General features: G+C 44.9%; 2 protein-coding genes across 4 annotated transcripts in view; both read left to right on the forward strand.

Annotated features, from left to right (window-relative positions):
- Positions 1 to 18,367, forward strand: part of UNG (uracil DNA glycosylase) — an 81,737-nt gene that overhangs the window by 776 nt on the left and 62,594 nt on the right. The gene's annotated exons all lie outside the window — the stretch shown is intronic.
- DAO (D-amino acid oxidase) lies at positions 765 to 18,276 on the forward strand. 3 transcript variants are annotated; one of them, XM_083470986.1, is made up of 12 exons: positions 765 to 3,497; positions 4,800 to 4,923; positions 6,362 to 6,581; positions 8,266 to 8,327; positions 8,757 to 8,833; positions 9,347 to 9,412; positions 9,888 to 9,942; positions 12,092 to 12,196; positions 12,512 to 12,594; positions 14,290 to 14,407; positions 17,500 to 17,598; positions 17,921 to 18,276. In XM_083470986.1, the coding sequence occupies exons 3-12, from the start codon at positions 6,491 to 6,493 to the stop codon at positions 18,050 to 18,052; spliced, it is 888 nt and encodes a 295-aa protein (XP_083327112.1). In that variant the 5' UTR covers positions 765 to 3,497; positions 4,800 to 4,923; positions 6,362 to 6,490; the 3' UTR covers positions 18,053 to 18,276. The 3 variants fall into 3 exon arrangements, with proteins under 3 accessions (XP_083327112.1, XP_083327111.1, XP_083327110.1); XM_083470984.1 differs by having other exon boundaries at positions 2,672 to 3,497; positions 8,213 to 8,327; XM_083470985.1 differs by lacking the exon at positions 4,800 to 4,923 and having other exon boundaries at positions 2,670 to 3,497; positions 8,213 to 8,327.

Consider the following 18,367-nt stretch of genomic DNA (forward strand, 5'->3'; position numbering starts at 1 on the left):
ACATCACAGGAACTAATATATAATAATAATAAACCCACCAAAAGTTACCCCAACAATAAAAATCCCCACCTCAACCACTTGTTTCTTTTTAAAAAATATCCTTTAAGGCTAGGAAGAATGCACCAGATTACAATCATAGGATTGTAGAATTGTGGAGTTGGAAGGGACGCCAATGGTCCAAGCCCCTGCGATGCAGGAATCTCAGCTATAGCATCCCTGACAGGTGGCCATCCAACCTCTGCTTAAAGACCTTCAAGGCAGGAGAGTCCACAGCCTCCCAAAGGAGACCGTTCCACTGTTGAACAGCTCTTACTGTCAGAAAGTTCTTCCTGATCTTTAGTCAAAATCTCCTTTCTTGTAAATTGAATCCATTGCTTTGAGTCATACCCTCCAAAGCAGGAGAAAACAAGCTTGTTCCCTCTTCCATGTGGCAGGATATTTGAAGATGGCCATTGTTCAGCCGGGACACTGAGATCCAGCACCGACGGCCTTCTGGCGGTTCCCTCATTGCGAGAAGTGAGGCTACAGGGAACCAGACAGAGGGCCTTCTCGGTAGTGGTGCCCGCCCTGTGGAACGCCCTCCCACCAGATGTCAAAGAGATAAACAACTACCTGACATTCAGAAGACATCTGAAGGCAGCCCTGTTCAGGGAAGTTTTAATATGTAACGCTGTACTGTTTTTAACACTGATTGGGAGCTGCCCAGAGTGGCTGGGGAAACTCAGCCAGATGGGCAGGGTATAAATAATAAATTGTTGTTGTTGTTGTTGTTACCATATCTCCTCTTAGTCTCCTCTTTTCCAGGTAACATTAACTTGGTGTGTCAATATAATTTGTTCACATTCTACATAAAAAATGCATTGAAAGCTCAGTAGAATACTACTGTTAGCTCCCTTTAACCAGCTTGATTACCCAGAGAAGGTTAAAGTGCAGTACAGTAATTGGTCTCAAGAACCTGCCCACAATGAGTTTGTAGTTGCACAGATTGTGCACATTGTACAGAATGCCACAGCCACACCGCCCGTGCCAAGAGGGCTGGGCATCTACAGCTGCATGCACACCACACCAACGGCAGATACAAAGGAGCTGCTGGGCTGTGAAAGTGTGATGGGCCGGCAATGCTAAAAGCAAGAGACAGGCAAGTAATAGAGTAATTAATGTAATCGGCTTTGCTGAGTCTCCATAAAGTCCTTAGCCCCTGAGGTCCTCAGGTGACCGACTTTCCTCCCTCATCCCAAAGGAGATAACTGATGGCAGAGACTCACCTGTGGGATTCACCTCTAAGGGCTGTAGCGATTGCAGCTAGTTGGGTTGAGGAGTTTCCCACAAACAAGCCCAAATGCCTAGCATTTATTAAACTTGTTAGCCACTTTTTTTTTACCAGTATAACTCAAAGCAACTTACAACAATAAATAAATAACACATACATTAAAGCACATACAACTCTTTATGCACCCTCCCTGCCCATGCACACAGACCTCATTTGGTCTCATGGTTCTGTTTCCTGGTCAAAGAACAGTGACAGAATGCTGGAAACAGACTTTTAAAAATACATAGTTGTTTGGTTCATTCTTGGATACAAGAAAAGTTATAATAAGCTGATGAGATATTCACCCTGTATTGCTCTGACCATATTTATTTGTCATCTACACAGTGGAATTGAATAAGCTATACCTCTAAATCAGGAGTGGTAAATTCCCCCCACCCCAGCCCCACAGGACCCCACTGATTTAGTTTTATTCTTATTTAGCTTAAATCCTGCCACTTCCCCAAATTTCTGAATTTTTTCTATTACTTTAGGGAGTGAAGTTTTAGGTTCTTCCACTGTTATCACTAGGTCATCTGCATACGCTTTTAACTTGAATTCACTTTTCCCAGTTTTTACACCTGTGGTCTCTTTATCTGCTCTTATGTTTTTGGCAAGTACTTCCAAGACCAGGATAAACAATAATGGTGATAATGGGCATCCTAGTCTCATTCCTTTTTGGATCTTACAATCATCCATTATCACTTGATTTATAATTAGTTTGGCTTTTTGTTCTGAATAGATTGCTGCTATTCCTTTTAAAAACTTAGAACCACTTCTGATTTGTTCTAACAGATTTATCATGAACTTCTAAGAAACATTATCAAAGGCTTTTTCAGCATCTATAAACATCATTGCCGCTTTCTTTTCCTTGTTAACCTCCAAATATTCTATTATATTCAAAATATTCCTTATATTCTCCTTCATTTGTCTTCCTGGTAAAAACCCGGCTTGATCTTGATGTATATATTCATTTAGTATTTTTTTTAAATCTACTAGCTAGGATATTTGCAAACAATTTGTAATCATTATTTAACAAGGAGATAGGCCTATAGTTTTTAATCTGCAGCAAATCTGCATCTTGTTTTGCAATTACTGTTATATAGGCCTGTTTCCATGTTTCTGGGATTTCTCCTGTGTTCAGTATTTCATTCATAACATCTTTCAATGGGTTCGCTAATTGTTCATTTAATTTCTTGTAATATTTTGCTGTAAAGCCATTCGGACCTGGAGACTTGTCATTTTTAGAGCTTTTTATTGCCTCAAGTAATTCTTTCACTGTTATCTGGGAGTTAAGAATATTCCTTTGTTCTTCTTTTAAAAATTTATAATCATTGAATATTGTGTTTGTAATGTTTTGATCACCTGTTTTACTGCCTCTTTATTTGCCTTGTTTGGCAGCTGTTTCTCCTTTTTCATAATTTCCTCTAATATTTCTTTTTTCTTTTTCTCTCTCAATTTCCATTTAAATGAGTTTTGTTGTATAAAGAGTCCTCTCATTACAGCCTTGCTTGCGTCCCAGACCGTCTGCAACTTTGTTTCCCCTAGACTGTTTATTTCAAAATAATCTGTCAAGATCTTTTTTGCTTTTTCAACAATTTTTTGATCATCTAATAAATCATCATTTAATCTCCATCTAAAAGAGATTTGGCTTTCTTTTTGTAGTTCCATAGTCAGGGAATTCTGGTCTGGAAAGGTTCTGGGATTGATTTCAAATTTTTGACTCTTGTTTCCAGTTCTTTGGAAATCCATACAGAATCTATTCTCGAGCTGCTATCATGTCTGTTACTACTGCTTTGGAAATTGCTCCTGTCACTTTAGACCACGGCGCCTGCTTCCCCTTCAGCTGACAGCCAGCTCTTCCCTCTTCCCACTTCCTGAATGCAGGTCATGGAACCTTGTCAAGGCCTGACACAGAGTTCCAGTTTGAAACAGGGAGTTCTCTCGAGAAAATGCCAACTCTTCAGCTTTGGCAGCACAGAAGGTTAAACTCCACCTTATTCTCCCCCATGTTCATTCTACAGGGAACTTTGACCCCTCTTTCCAAGCTCCTGAAATGCATAAGGTTTGTGACTAGTCACCTTGCAAGTCGTTCTCAGGATCCAGTCTGGAGACTGCCTGCCTGCCTACAACTTGGGGCCATGGTTGGGTGAAAAAGCATTTCTGGAAAGTGTATTTTGTCAGCAAGAGGGTAACATTTATTTTCTTTCTTTTGACTTGCTAAAAACAAATGTGCCTGCCTGGTGGTGGTGTGTGCTTGCAGAAAACATTGCTTTCTTTCATTGTTTCTGAATTCTGCCCTTCGAGGGGATTGGCTTGAAAGCAGTAGGAATTGGCAAAGAACTGGCTTGAAAGGAACTGAAAACAGGCTGGGCTTTCCGTATTCAGTTATCTCCTGGGCTGCTGCTGTTTTGCAAATTGGTGAAATGTGGCTTCTGACATGTTAAGTTTTCAGAATTGCAGCTTCCATTGTGAATAATTTTAGAAGTCCCTGCTTCTGAGTCTTTGCAGTTGTCAAGCAAGACATGATGGTGTATAGCAAGCTAGTTTCCCCCAAACCCTTGGAAGACAGAGGACATCTGGTTGATAATGCCAGCATAACCTCAGCATTTCAGTGATTAAAATGAGGAAACACTTGAAATACCCATAGTTTCACCCAAGGTCAGTCCAAGACATTTTGGCACCTGAGTCGAACCACAAAATGGCACCTCCCCGCTGCCAGGGAAAAGGGTACGTGGAGATCTGCACTGGAAACAGGGGAGGGGGCATTCAAATCAACCTCACCCAATGGTTGAACTGGGAATCAAGGTCTGGGGGAGGGGGGAGCTATGAATCACGCAGGGCAGCTGCAGAGCCCAGGAGATGCCAGAGGGCAGCCCTCCACCATTTCCTCCCTAGGGGTGGGAGGCCAGCAGCACCTCCTATTCACCCTGGGAGTTGTGAAGCAGCGGTGGATCTGACCTCCACGGAGCATGCAACTGTGGTGGCAGCAGTGGCAGGCAGTGCATACCCTGGAGGCAGGAACTGCTGCCCCTGTGGATCCTCCATCCCTAGGCTGTCTCCTCATATTGCTTCATTCCAAGCAAAACTGCCTGGACACCCATCCCCTACATCACACATTCAAGAAGGCTGTTATTTGCTGCATGCTGTGCTCATGTGCTCTGCACTAAAGAGGTTCTCTGTTAACTTTAAAAAACAAACAAACCCACAAAGGTGAATGCAGGAAGCTGCCTTATCCCAAGTCAGACCATTAGTTCTCCTAACTCAGTATTGTCTACACTGACTGGCAGCAGCTTCCCATGGGTGCACATTCCACTGTGTGTGCGCTTTGAGTTAAAGATCTACTAGAAAATCCATACTTGTTTCTCAGTGTGTTGTCAGCAGTTCAAAATACACCTTGGCAGCTGTGGGGGTGGGGGCTGGGCAGCCTGTGTTCTGGGCGGATGCCTTACAGTTCATGTGCATTAATTTACATGTGTGCCTTCCTCCCCAGCCTGGTGCCCTGTATAAATCATAAGGGCCTGCTGGATCAGGCCAGTGACCCATTGAGCCCAGCATCCTGTTCCCACAGTGCTGAAGCAGTTGCCTACTGGAAGCCCACCAGCAAGATCCTTCAGGTGAGGAAGCAGAGCAGCCCTCTCCTCCTCCACAAATTCTCAGTCCTCTTTTAAAGCCATCTCAGTTGGTGGCCATCCCTGTGGGAAGGTGCTCCACAGTTTAGCTCTGTGCTGCATGAAGAAATCATTGTTAGACATCTCCTGAAATCAGCTTCACTGGATGTCCACATGTTCTAGTGTTGTGGGGGGGGTCTATATCTACTGTCTTTATGCTCCGCATGATTTTAAACACTATTTATCATGTTTCCTCTTACTCATCCTTACTCACAGTCCCCAAAGCTGCACCTTTCCTCATAGGGAAAAAGGCTTCATTTGACCATTCCCTGGGACAGTCCCTGGCTGGTTGGCTTGTTTGCAGCAGTCCGCTATAAACTACCGTCCAGTCTATCTTTCAAAAGAGAGCAACACATTTTCTGTTTCTATCAAACTCCAGCATTACCAAGAATATTCACGTTTGATGGTTGGTGGAGGATAAGGCTGCTATGCTCTGCCCCCGTGGTTGGAGGGAGGCAGCAATCTTCCTGAATCCCAGTTGCTGGCAAGTGCAGGAGGGGAGAGGGGTCCTGGGCTTGGCTCCTGGGGGCATCTGCTTGGCCCCTGTGAGGACAGGAGGCTGGACCAGGTGGGCCAATGGCCTGATCCAGCAGCCTCTTCTCCTGTTCTTATGGAAGAAAGCAGATTCTTTTTTTTAAAGCTAGCACAGTCCCCCCCCCCCAAAAAACCCCTCACATTTTGTTATTCTGGCAATAAGCTTTTCTGCCACTTGCAGGGTTTCTTTCTGCTGTCTTTCTCTGAAAGAACCGGCTGTGCTGACAGAAGAGCCATTCAAGACTCTGCCACAAGGGAAGCCAAGTTCTCTGGCCAGTGGGTGCAGAGTTTTGAGAACTGGGAAGCAGCCCTTTCACGCCGGCATTCCTGTGCACAGAGGGATCTATTGTTAGCCCTAAGCAGAGGGAGCGCCATCTGGAGGGGGTGCCAGGCTCTCCCGGCTGGAGTGTGGCACACTGACCTAGAAACTCACCAGCCTGCGTGCTTTTGTGCCTTCCAACCCTAGGGGTGCCATATTTCAAAAAGGAAGAACCAGGACACCCCAAAAGTTGTTGCGCTTTTTGGTAAATCTACCAAAAAATAAAATAAAATTGGGATTAAGGAGTTTTCCTGGGATGGGGGATGGTGTGTGTGCTTTGTCTTTTTGGTGTAGTAGTGGCAGCACTTGCCCTTCTTCTGATAGGAAATGCTCTATAGTGGGGAACAAAAAAATGGGGAGGTCAAGGAGGGGCAAGGAAGTGAGAAAAGTCCTTATTTTAATCTGAGGAATGTTGGAGGGGATGCAAATAGAGTTACCAAGCCTAGGTATGGCCACCCAGGAATGACTTCTGCTATGTTTGTTGGGATTTAATGCCAGGTGCACAAAGCTGTAGCCATTTTCTTCCCCCAGGAGAGAATTTAAGCCCCCCCCCCACCATGCGTGTTGCTGTGATTGGAGCCGGCATCATTGGACTGTCCACAGCCCTCTGCATCCGTGACCGATACCACTCAGCAGACCAGCCCCTGGAAATAGAGATCTATGCTGACCAGTTTACGCCTCACACCACCAGCGACGGGGCAGCGGGTCTTTGGCAGCCATATCTCTACGACAAGGGAAACACTCAAGAAACGTAAGACCCCTTTCACTCTACAGGGCGGTGGAGTCCGGGTTGGCACTTGGCGGTGGTAGAAAATGTCACGGGACATAACAGACAACTTAGAGGGGCATTTGACAAAACATCATTCTCAGTTGGTTGGTTTTGGTTAGTTGAATTTGTTCTGTGACAACCTGCGAGAAGTGAGCTTACAGGGAACCAGACAGAGGGCCTTCTCGGTAGTGGCGCCTGCCCTGTGGAACGTCCTCCCAGCAGATGTCAAGGCAATAAGCAACTATTTTACTTTTAAAAGATAACTGAAGATGGCCCTGTTTAGGGATGTTTTTAATGTCTGATGCTGTATTGTTTTTAATATTCGGTTGGAAGCCGCGCAGATAGGCGGGGTATAAATAATAATATGATGATGATGATGATGATTATATCTAAACATATTTGGCCTTTAGCTTAAAAAATGTATAAATTACTTCCTGTGGCCTTCCAGACTGCTGTTTCTACACCTTACTTAATATAGTGCTCTCTGATTGCTTTACATTTTTTTCTGTACACCATCAGTGACAGGTGTACAAGTTTTGTTAAGCCAAGTTTTGTTAAGCAGGTTGTGTCTGCCATTACATATTTTTTATGTGTCTAAGAAAAATTCCATAAAAATCAATTTATTTATAAAAACACACAAACATAAGACTAAAAGCTTTGGATTCCCTGGTAATTGAGGAATTTCATCTCTATATGTTCTCATCTGAGTAGCTCATCCTTACACTGAGCCTTGTTGGTTCAGTCTCCCTGCTCTGCCTGTGTGGCTCTTCAGTGAGGACTAAACTGCAGAGAGGCAAATCTGAACTAAATATTCAGAAAAACTTCCCAAGGATAAGAGCAGTGGAGAGGTTGGTGAGGCCTTCTTTCTGTGAAGGCCTAGACAGGCAGGCAGCAGAAGTATGCGTCAAGCTGAAGGCAGTCAGCCATTTTGAAGGGAGTTGGAAGTGTTCCAGTGGGTCATTGTTTCCCATGGATGACACATAAGCAGAGCTGGGTTGGGTCAGTGCCTGGATAGGTGGAGGCCTGGAACCCACACATACACCCCTTTGGCATCCCAGATGGAAGAAAGGCAGGAGAAAAAGGGAAGAAAATGAAGGGAAGGAGCCTGGCCCCTTCCCAGATCCATGTGTTTCCCTTCCTTTCCCAGTGCATCTGTGAGAAGCAGACAGGAAGCCATTTTGGATTAACCATGGCTATGTCAACGTTGTCCAGAAACAAAGAACTGTGGCTAATCAAACTGTTTTATGAATTTGGTTGAAACACATGGTACTGTAGCTAAGGTTAACCACAGTTTAGAGTCTAAATGGGATGCTAAACTGTGGGTGGTTGAAATCAAAAGCAAATACTTCCCAACTCCTCCTTGCAGACATACTGGAGAAGGGGAGGAGAGGGGAAGCATGCCAGCCTCGGTGGGGGTGGGTTGGACTAATTCCTGGCACAATAAACAATCCACCATTACAGGAAAGGCATTGTATTGGCATATTTGTCTTGGGAGAGGCATTGCATCGAGAGACTCATCCATTCTGTTTTCTGGTAGACCATCAAGTTGCAGGAAAATTTACAGTACAATCCTAGAGTGTGTAATTGTCTGACTGTATTATTTAATATGACAGACTCTGGAATAAAGAGACTTTTGATTATCTTCTTCAACACATTAATTCACCAGAAGCTGAGGAGATGGGGTTGTTTCTGCTCTCTGGATACAATCTCTTTACACAGCCAGTTCCGGTAAGTAACTGATGTTAAATAAGAGCAATTATTTCAAAGGATGTTTGGTCTTCCTTGTAGAAGGAGTTCTGGAGTATTGCATAGACAGATGATAATGGGAGATTGCTTTCAATGGCCTATTTGTATGACACTCAATATGGCTATTTTTGCATCACTGCAAAGCAGAGGGGGAAACCCACAACCAATAGGTGTAGGAACACGAGGCCAAATGCATCTCAGGTGCATCTACGGTATCTTTGTTAGTGGAATCTATTCTAATTTCTTGAATGACTTGCTCAAGAAGTGGTGCATGAATCACAGTTAAATGACGCCATTTGGTACAAATTATCAATTTTCACAGAGAACAAGGTGACTGGACCAGAGCATCTTAGACATGTGGACTCATCCCTCAGTTGCCTTATAACTGGCACAATACTTTCTCCTCTGCAGGACCCATCATGGAAGAATATCGTTTTGGGATTTAGGACCTTGTCACAGAAAGAGCTTGAGCTCTTCCCTGGCTACAGGTATTGATCAATTCTCTCTTCCCTTTAGGTTTTGGGTGTTTGCTTTGTGAGATAAGGCTGACACGACCTCTCTGGTGGGCTAGGAGGCCATCTAGAGCAGGACTAAAATGAGGAGGGGGAGACGTAAATTCCAGTGGCATAAATGACACTCCCTGGATGTGACGGCTATTATAGAATCATAGACTTGCAGAAACCTCCTCCAGCACCTTCCAAGACTAACAGGGAGAGTGCGACTGACCCTCTGACTCCCAGCTCAACATTCCAGTCACCAGAGGCAAGCAGGACATGCGCTCGAAAGGGTGCATTGCCACTGGAGGAAGGTGGATGGGATGGATGGAGTCCACCAAGAGAGAGTTGCTTTCCAGCCTCTCTCAACAACGCCCTCTCCATTTTATGTGATTTCACATGTGTGCATGTAGTCCGGGAAGAAAAGCCCCGCATAAGTGAAGGGACCGCTGTATTCCAGATGGTAGCCCATTTCTATGTCCTTATCTTTCATTTCCCTGGTTTCAGCTATGGTTGGTTCAACACAGCTCTGATGCTGGAGGGCAAACGATATCTACCCTGGCTTACAAAGAGGTGTGTATGATATTTGCTTTCTTCTCTCTGTTCTGACAATATCCATACTGACCATGAGAAGGTGCCTTGTCAGAGTCTGACCATTGGTCTGCCAAGCTCGGTATTATCTCTACACTGACTGGCTCTTCAGTTCCCTCCCAGCCCCACCCGGAGGTGCCCTTGGGAACGGAACATGGAACCTTCCACAGGCATAGGAGGTGCTCTGCAAGTGCCCTTTCTCCGGAAGAGGCTGCCAGCCAGCCATGGTTCCTGTCAAGATACTCCATTCCATTCCATTTCTCCTACTCCGACTGGCTTTCCAGGGTTCCTCTTGCCCTAATAGTCACCCAGCATCCAGTGCCAACAGTCAGCCAGCATGCGGAGACCTCACTGGGCTCTTTCTAGGGATGTCACCAGAACTGGAGAAGTGTCAGAATGTTAGCCATCAGTCACAGTGGCTCGCCCTGTTGTTTACAAGGCAACATTTGTCTTACAGGTTAAAGCTGCAGAGCGTCAAGTTCTTTCATCGGAAAATTGAGTCCTTCCAGGAGGTTAGTTGGGAATTTAAATGTATTCTGGGAGGGGCATTGATAAAGGCATTTCCCTTCTCCACCAGCTGTGGACAGGATTAGATAGAGGGGGAGGGGAGGGGGGAGTCTATGGTTAGGCTTTAAATATGGCTGCATTTTGAGCAGAACTGGAGCAAGGAATTTTGGGGAAGGAGAAAGCTTTGAGGTCTGAGGTTTTTCACAGTCCAGTGGTATACAAAATTTCAATAAATAAATAAATTCTGAATTCTTGCAAGATTGTAAAAATCATAATAATAACCCACCCATATATATGTTTACATGAACTGTATTTAATTTTTTGAATAACACAATATAAAAACAAATTAGTTATGATGCTTGCATTGCAAAGCACAGGTTTGGATTAGAATTAGATGACCCTTTGGTTCCCTCCCAGCTCTGCCGTTCTATGCTTCTCTGAATTAATGTGGCCCAGTTGCTTCCCTTTACTCAGATTAGCCATAACCCTGGAAGGTGGGACCAGCCTTAAACCCTTTCAACCAGTCTAGAGTAGGTTCCCCCTAGCATCTCCAGTGGTCATTCCAATCCTCTCCTGGAGTTTTCTTAAATATGCTTGGATAGAAATATGTCAGTTGCTGGTAAAAAGCCATTCTGGAACTTTAGCATCTTTGACAAAGGTTTACAAAAGACAAAGTTGAAATTCTTCAATTTTGGAAACTGTTGGTAGCACAACCAAAAACCTTTTTACAAAAGAAAAACCAGCAATGTTCAGACGTGACCCCCCCCCCCGACAGGTGAAGCACCTGTGCTCCCCACTCAACACCTCCTTTAAATTATAAACATTGGAAGGGTAGGGGGCACTGGGAGGTGCCAAGGGTTATGTCTGAGGGTTCCTTGGAGTCCTTCAGAACCGCGTTGGGAAACCACTTTGAGACACTAGACCAGCCTTGGGTCCCAGCTATTGCTGGACTACAGCTCCTCCCATCAGCCTCAGCTGGCATGGCCCAGTAGTCAGGGATGATGGGAATTGTAGTCCAACAATACACACCACACATTATGATGCCACTTTAAACAGACACGGCTTCCCCCAAAGAATTATGGGACCTGTGGTTTGTTAAGGGCACTGCGACGTGTGAAGAGGCCCCTCTTCCTCTCCTGGAGCTACATGGATGCTTTAGCTGAGATTCCTGCATTGCAGGGGGTTGGACTAGATGAACATTGGGGTCCCTTCCAACTCTGCAATTCTAAGATTCTATGACTCCCAGAGCGAAATAACAATCAATCCCTCTTCACAGGGAATCCTATAGCTCTGGAGGTTTCATAACAACTCTCAGCATCCTTAACACACTACAGTTCCCAGAATTCCTTGGGGGAAGCCTTGATTATTTAAAGTGACAACCTAGTGCTTTAAATGCTTGGTGTGACTGTAAGCCCAGACATCCCTGTGGCGATCACACAGGCTCCCTGGACGTTTCACCGTCTATTGATCCCTGTGCCACCACTTTATTTCTCGCTGCCACCACCCAGGCCCTCCCTACCTGGTACAATACTGAGTCCCGTCAGGGTTACATTGGAACATAAACTTCTGTTTATTTATTGCAGTTTAACAAGTGTGTGGTTTCATAAACGGCATCGGTCCATTACAATCATGGGGTGCCTATCCAGACCTATAACTTCCGCTACCTGCTCTCACTCACTAAACCACCTCTCAGATATTTACTTGTCTTCCTAGCGCCTAACTGTTCCTGACTCATCTTATTTCACTACACTAACTCAACCTACCCCCAGACTCTATCCCAATTCACTCCTACTCCAACCAACCACCCAACTCCCTACAAACTCCTCCCTTTGCCCTTCCCAGAGCTAGTTTTATAGTTCCTCTGACTCTACCCCCGAGTTCTGATTGGGCAACCTGTTTAACTATTTCACCTCCAGCACTCTCATATGTTAACGTCACAATCCCCAACCAGCTGCCCTCTCTCTAGATATTTCTGGAGTATGGCTCCAATAATTCCTGCCCTGCTTTAGGCAGATATGGTGGACTTTCCAAACCATTTTTGGCTAAGCAGGACAGAAAACCAGGTGGCCAACCTCTGGCCTTCCATATGCTTTTGGATTCCAGTTCCCATTTGCCTTCAGAGACAGTAACACCACAAATCTGTCTTTTGCTTAGTTGATGGCTGAAGGCGTGGACATCATAATCAACTGCACAGGGGTTCGTGCTGGGGAGCTACAACCTGACCCTGAGTTATGCCCGGGCCGGGGGCAAGTCATCAAGGTAAGGCCAGGCTTTCTAGGATTCTTTTGGCTACCTTGCAAGAAGGGAAGAAGCTGCCTGTGTCTGAAGAAGCACATATCTACCTGCAGTCCTGGTGGGGCTATGATGGGGTTGATGGGTCAGCAAATCCGTGACAATGCTCAAGCTGAGGATCCAGACCAGAGTCAGGAGTTTTATACGGCAAGATGGGGCTTGATTTGAATAGTAATAATAAAAAAGATGAGGCTTGATTTGTTCCTCAGGTCACCTGATTCCTGCTGGGGTGAATGCAGCAATACAGCCTTGCTGTTGCCTCTGCTTGTTTTGGCTCTCTAGGTCGAGGCCCCCTGGGTGAAGCATTTCATCATCACCCATGATGTTGAGGCTGAGATCTATAACACACCTTACATCATACCTGGGTAAGGAAAACATAACTGACTATGACAGAATGTTGGATGCCTTCCAGATGTTTGCTCCTCCAGCTCCCATCAGGCCCTGACAGTGTGCTGAGGAGTTGTACTGCAAAACATCTGGAGGACTCCTTGTTGGGGAAGCCCAATGGCATTTGTGTTGTGAACCCAAATAAATGCTTGCTCAGGGTTGGGGAATCTCATGCCCAGGGTCTGGGTGAGCCTTCCAAGCCACTTTGGTGCTTAGGGCCCTTCTTGGTCTGCACCCTCACTTCACACCATCTGCTGGCACCCACCTCAAGCGCTTTAACCTGCTTGGATGTGTCCTTCCACTGGGGCAATGCTGCTTGCTTGCCTGGAGGGAGGGAGGGGCATATGAGGTGCCGGGTGCAGAGATTTCTGACTTTTGTGCAACTGGAATGTAGCCTAATGTACAAAGATAAGTGTCGCATCTCGCCCACTTTTGCCTTTGTGGGGGTGGACAAATCTGTCCTTTTGAGTATTCTCAGTTTCTAATTTTTCCAGCCTTGGATTAAGTTGTCCACATTTCTGCAGCAATGTCTGATTTTTTATTTTATTTTTAATTCTCACAAAAATTCTTCAGCTTTTTATGTGCAAATTTCTCCTAATTAACACTTTTTTCATTAGGGATAGAAGGAGCTGTCCATTTCAGTTCTCTCTCTTTCTGGTTTTGCTAATCATAAGTTCAGTTCACATTTTGCAGTTTTAAAAAACCCTTCATGAAAATTATTCAGCATTTTACATGTATATTTCTGCTAACAAACACATTTTTATCTGTAGTTTTGAGTCATGTACACGTTTTTGCAAACTCTTTCCCCTCATATGGTGGATTTCTGCATGTTATTTTCACAATATATTCATTTCTATGCACGCTGTCACCTAATAAGCGCATTTCTGCAAGCATTTGCTGGAGAACCGCATTGCAAGATTCAGTTAGTGCAAATTTCGAAGGATGAGTGTGCTTTGGTTCTCATATTGTTTCAGAAAGTGCAGATTTGATACATTCAAGTTTAAATGCAAACAGAATTGAAATTCTCCCTCAACCCCAGCCTCCAAGCACTACTGGAATGTGGCCCCTATGAGGGTGATTGGCCTTTGGGCTGAAACATTTCCACCCCCTGTGCTTTATGTGATTTCTTAACTCTTGTTCACTTGGCCATTTCAGGATCTGTTGCCCATCCCAACCCACAACACACAGAGGTAAGAGATAGGACAGTAATCATGGGTCACATCCACACCATGCATTTAAAGTGCATGGCTTCCCCTAAAGAATCATGAACTGTAGTTGTCCCCCCCCCCCCGAAGCTACAACCCCCATACAAAGGACAGTTCCCAGGATTCCTTGGAAGAAACCATGTACTTTAAATGGTGTGGGTGTGGCCTAAATGATCACCTCCTTGGGGCCTCTGGCCATCCTGGAGCCCTGGGACGTTTGTGGTGTGATGCACACAAGCATTGCTCGGGAGACTCGGAGCGTCACTTCTCCCACAGGCAAAAGGAGCAGGAGCAGGATGCTGACACCAAATGCCATTGTGGCTTGGCAGTAGCCAGCCTGGCACACTTGTGTGACCTGGGCATGGGCCCTCCACCCTTGCTTGACACCATTTCTTCCAACCTGGGTTAGGGCCAATTCCACACACACACACACACACGCTGCCACTTCCGTTTCTGTTTCTGCTGTAGGAGCAACGCAGTGACATTGGGAGGAATATTTCAGCTGGGAAACTGGAGTCAAGAGAACAGCCCCCGGGACCACCAGCGCATTTGGCAAGGGTGCTGTGAGCTGCTTCCTAGCCTCCAGGTACAGTGACCAGCGTGGGTCAGTGCTGCTGCGGGGACTGAGCAGGCCGTCCCGCTCTCCAAGCCTTCCCTGCACACAGGGGGGAGTTCCAGGTGCAGCACAATCTGCTTTGAGTTTCCCTTGGGTTAAAGGAGTTCCTTTATTTATTTTTTGAAATAATTGTTATTTGTTTGTACAAATTCATTCACACAAGTAATATTATTACAGACATTAAAATTTACACAAAATTCTTCCGAATCTCAAGTCTTCCCTCGTCACCTCCATGGGTTCTTTAAATAACTTTTTAAACTGCATATTACAAGTCCATCTAATTTACCATTCTCCATTGTATCCAAAATCTTGTATCATTGCAAGAGTTATTTAAAGCCTGCCAAAGAGTTCAAGTGTTTACAGTGGTCTTTCAAGTACAATATATATTTATCCCATTCTTTGTTGAAGTTTTGATCCTCCTTGTGAGGAATGTGTGTGGTTGCTCACAAAGATAACAGCCAGGACTCTGACCTGTCTTTTACAGGTTTTATTGAGTGCAAATTATGCAGAGTGCAGAAGTCCAAAATCCACGTCTGCCTCAATCACTAGCAGATTCTAGAAGTGGTTTCTTCCAGTTTGCCTTCCAGCACAAAAGCCCAGGAAACCCCCCTCTCCGCCTCTTTTCCTTACGTTTATTCCCCTGGCGAAAACAACTCCTTGGGAGCCGCATCGTGGCTCATCTCAGGCTGAGTGAGCCTTTGCAACCCCCCCCTTCTTTCTTCATCCCTTTCTCCTGAGGCCTCGCCTTCCCCAGACCCTCAACAAAGGGGGGTGCAGCTGCTCAACAAAGGGGGAGGCTCTCTGGACGTTCCTGCCTCTCTCCCCTCCCTTGATGGCAGCCCCTGACACTCCTGAGTTCTGATTTTCCCTGGCTAATCTTGCCCTCTCTGCGTAGTCCAATAATTTCATCTGCCAGTCCGCCCTAGTAGATATCTTGTCGTCTTTTGAACTCTGGGTAAGAAGCATCTTTGCTGCTGTTGTAGCATACATAAAGTCTTTTCAGTTTCTTCAGTATCTCTGCACCTACAATTCCTAACAAAAAGGTTTCTGTCTTTTTTTAACAAAAGTTATTTTAAACATTTTTTAAAAATTCATTTTATATCATTTCTCAGAATTCCTTTGCAATTCCACCACATATGATAAAAGGTGCCTTCCTTTTCCTTACATTTCCAACAAATATTTGAACTTGTCCTAAACATTTTTGCTAATTTACTTGGGGTTAAATATCAGCAATACATCATTTTCATATAATTTTCTGTTAAAGTATAACACATAAATTTCAAATCCTCTCTCCATAGTTTTCCCCAGTGCTTTTTTGTGGGGGGATGCAAGAGTATGCATACCCCTAAACATTTTGTGAATTTTTGTACTTTTGTCCATTTACTGTATTTATTTTTCCTGATTTGAACTATAAAATGGTGATTTCTTGAGTCAAAATGAGAGTACCCCTAAACATTATTTTAAAGAAGAAAGCACTGGTTTTTCCCATTCTGCAAACTGTATATTATACCCAAAGTCTCTTGCTCTGGGTTAAAAGAGTTCCTGGTGGCTTAAAGAGTTTGTACCGTGTTTGCACAGACAAGTAATGTATAAATGGAGGCCAGTGGCAGGACATGCCTATCTGGTGGCAGACCTATTTCATAACATTTGTATACAGCAACCACAAAGAACAAAACAATGAAATTGTTAGTAAAAACAGTTATTACTGTTATTAAAAAAATTAAAACCAACAATAAGCCAAAAAGCAAATTAAAGCACATGTCAACATTCTCATAGCTCAGTCTCACTGTGTGTTTAAGGGTCTCTTGGCTTATTTCCACCTCTAGAATAGATCGCATGGAGTCTGCAGAGGAGGGCTTTTCACATTTAGGGTTCTGTCACTGAAATTGCCTGGATGAAGGGTGGTATATAAATTTAATAAATTATTATTATTATTATTATTATTTTTTATTTGTCCATCCCTAGGCATTAAAGCATCATATTGGAGCTCTCAGGGGGATGAGGGGTTATGTGAGCCATAGAATAGAATCATAGAATCATAGAATCCTAGAGTTGGAAGAGACCACAAGGGCCATCGAGTCCAGCCCCCTGCCAAGCAGGAAACACCACCAGAGCACTCCTGACATATGGTTGTCAAGCCTCTGCTTAAAGACCTCCAAAGTAGGAGACTCCACCACACTCCTTGGCAACAAATTCCACTGTCGAACAGCTCTTACTGTCAGGAAGTTCTTCCTAATGTTTAGGTGGAATCTTCTTTCTTGTAGTTTGAACCCTGTTAGGATGCTGGAAGCAAAGCTCTATGAGGAAGAGAAGCAGAATTTGTTGCTATCTCTCACACCCCCCCCCCGCCTTTTTTCTTTTTGGCTGGGTTTCTATATTCATCATGATTCTGGCAGGCAGAAATTCAGCCGGTGGGGAAGAGTTCCTTTCTATATTGCTGTTGGAGTGTCTGCAGTTACTGATAGCTTCCATTTGATAATTGTAGTGCTTTGAAGTCATTTCTGCACCAGGTAAAGTAATTTTTAGCTCCCCCCCATTCCCCCCACCTGTACTTTATTTTGTCTGCCCCGTCCTGTACTTTCCCCAACCCAAGGTGGCATCCCTAGATCTCAGACAGGGCTGTGCCCATCCCTGTGGCCCAGGAATGGGGGACCCACAGGGGACCTCCAGATGTTGCTGAACTACAACTCCCATCACCCTTGACCAGTGATGGCCGAACCTGGCCCTCCAGCTGTTTTTGGACTACAACTCCCATCATCCCTAGCTAACAGGACCAGTGGTCAGGGATGATGGGGATTGTAGTCCCAAAACAGCTGGAGGGCCAGGTTTGGCCATCACTGCCCTTGATGGCAGGCTGGCTGGTGCTGATGGGGAGGGCCCACATCTGCTGCAGCTTCCTATCCTTGAGCTGGAGATGCAACACCCCAGTCTTCTACCACTGTGTTATGGCTCTTCCACAGGAAGATTCAGTATAAGCACTGGCAAAGTGGATTGCTGTCCCTACTTCCCATGTTTTATTACAATTGCCTGCTCTGAATAACCATGCATGTTGCTGCTTCCAGAAAGCCAAAATCATCCACGAATGGAGTGGTCGTCGTCCCGTACGGCCAAGAGTCCGATTAGAACACCAGGCTGTTCGCCATGGGATGTTACAATCAGAGGTGGGTAACTTTCCGTATGCATGGTGTGAATTGATTTGTGGAACAGGATCAGCCCTTGCATGGTATCTCACACCTGCTGCGACTTAGGACTCTCATATAGCCTTGTGGGGGGGGGGTTACTCTAAGGCTGCAGTCCTGTGTACGAGTAAGCTAGCCCTACTGAAATTTAGTGAAGCAAAATGCAATTCTCTTGCCATGTGTTTGATGTGTGGATGGTGCATTAATCAACCCTGACATTCAGTTGCTGTAGGAAGTAATGTTTTCCTTCCTGCTGTTTTCCTTGGTGAAGTAGCTCTCTTCTTGCCTGTTCCTTCTTTCTCAGGTGATCCACAACTATGGCCATGGCGGTTTTGGGCTCACCATCCACTGGGGTTGTGCCATGGAGGTAGCCCATTTGTTTGGGAAGATTCTAGAAGACAAGAGGTGGGCCAAGCCACCCCATGCCAACCTCTGAGCACGTGGCAACAGTTCAGGGGCCACTTCGCTGACTTTTACTTGCAGGATGGATCTGCCTTTGCAGGATTAAGGAGACTAGTTTTTAACTGTTTTCATAGATTGTTTTGCTTTGTTTTTCTTGTATTGCTTTGTTCTTCTTGTAAACTTCTTGGAGTCCCCCCCCCCTACAATCTATTGGTGTATAAAATATATGAAATAAAGAAATAATACTCTTAAAGAGTATTCAAGGAAGCAAGCTGAAGGTATGATCCTGTCTACCTATTAAGACAAGTTCTTAAATGAGAGGAAGGGCTACACCACCAGTTCTTGGGTG

The sequence above is a fragment of the Podarcis liolepis genome (genome assembly GCF_965112155.1).
Source record: "Podarcis liolepis genome assembly, chromosome: 13".
Classification (NCBI taxonomy): domain Eukaryota; kingdom Metazoa; phylum Chordata; class Lepidosauria; order Squamata; family Lacertidae; genus Podarcis; species Podarcis liolepis.

Excerpts from the sequence above, each read along its gene's own strand:
- DAO (XM_083470985.1), top strand. The coding sequence starts at position 6,388 with ATGCGTGTTGCTGTGATTGGAGCCGGCATCATTGGACTGTCCACAGCC. Across the intron at positions 8,834-9,346 it reads GAGCTCTTCCCTGGCTACAG|CTATGGTTGGTTCAACACAG; the intron begins GTATTGATCAAT and ends CCCTGGTTTCAG. Across the intron at positions 17,599-17,920 it reads ATGGGATGTTACAATCAGAG|GTGATCCACAACTATGGCCA; the intron begins GTGGGTAACTTT and ends CTTCTTTCTCAG.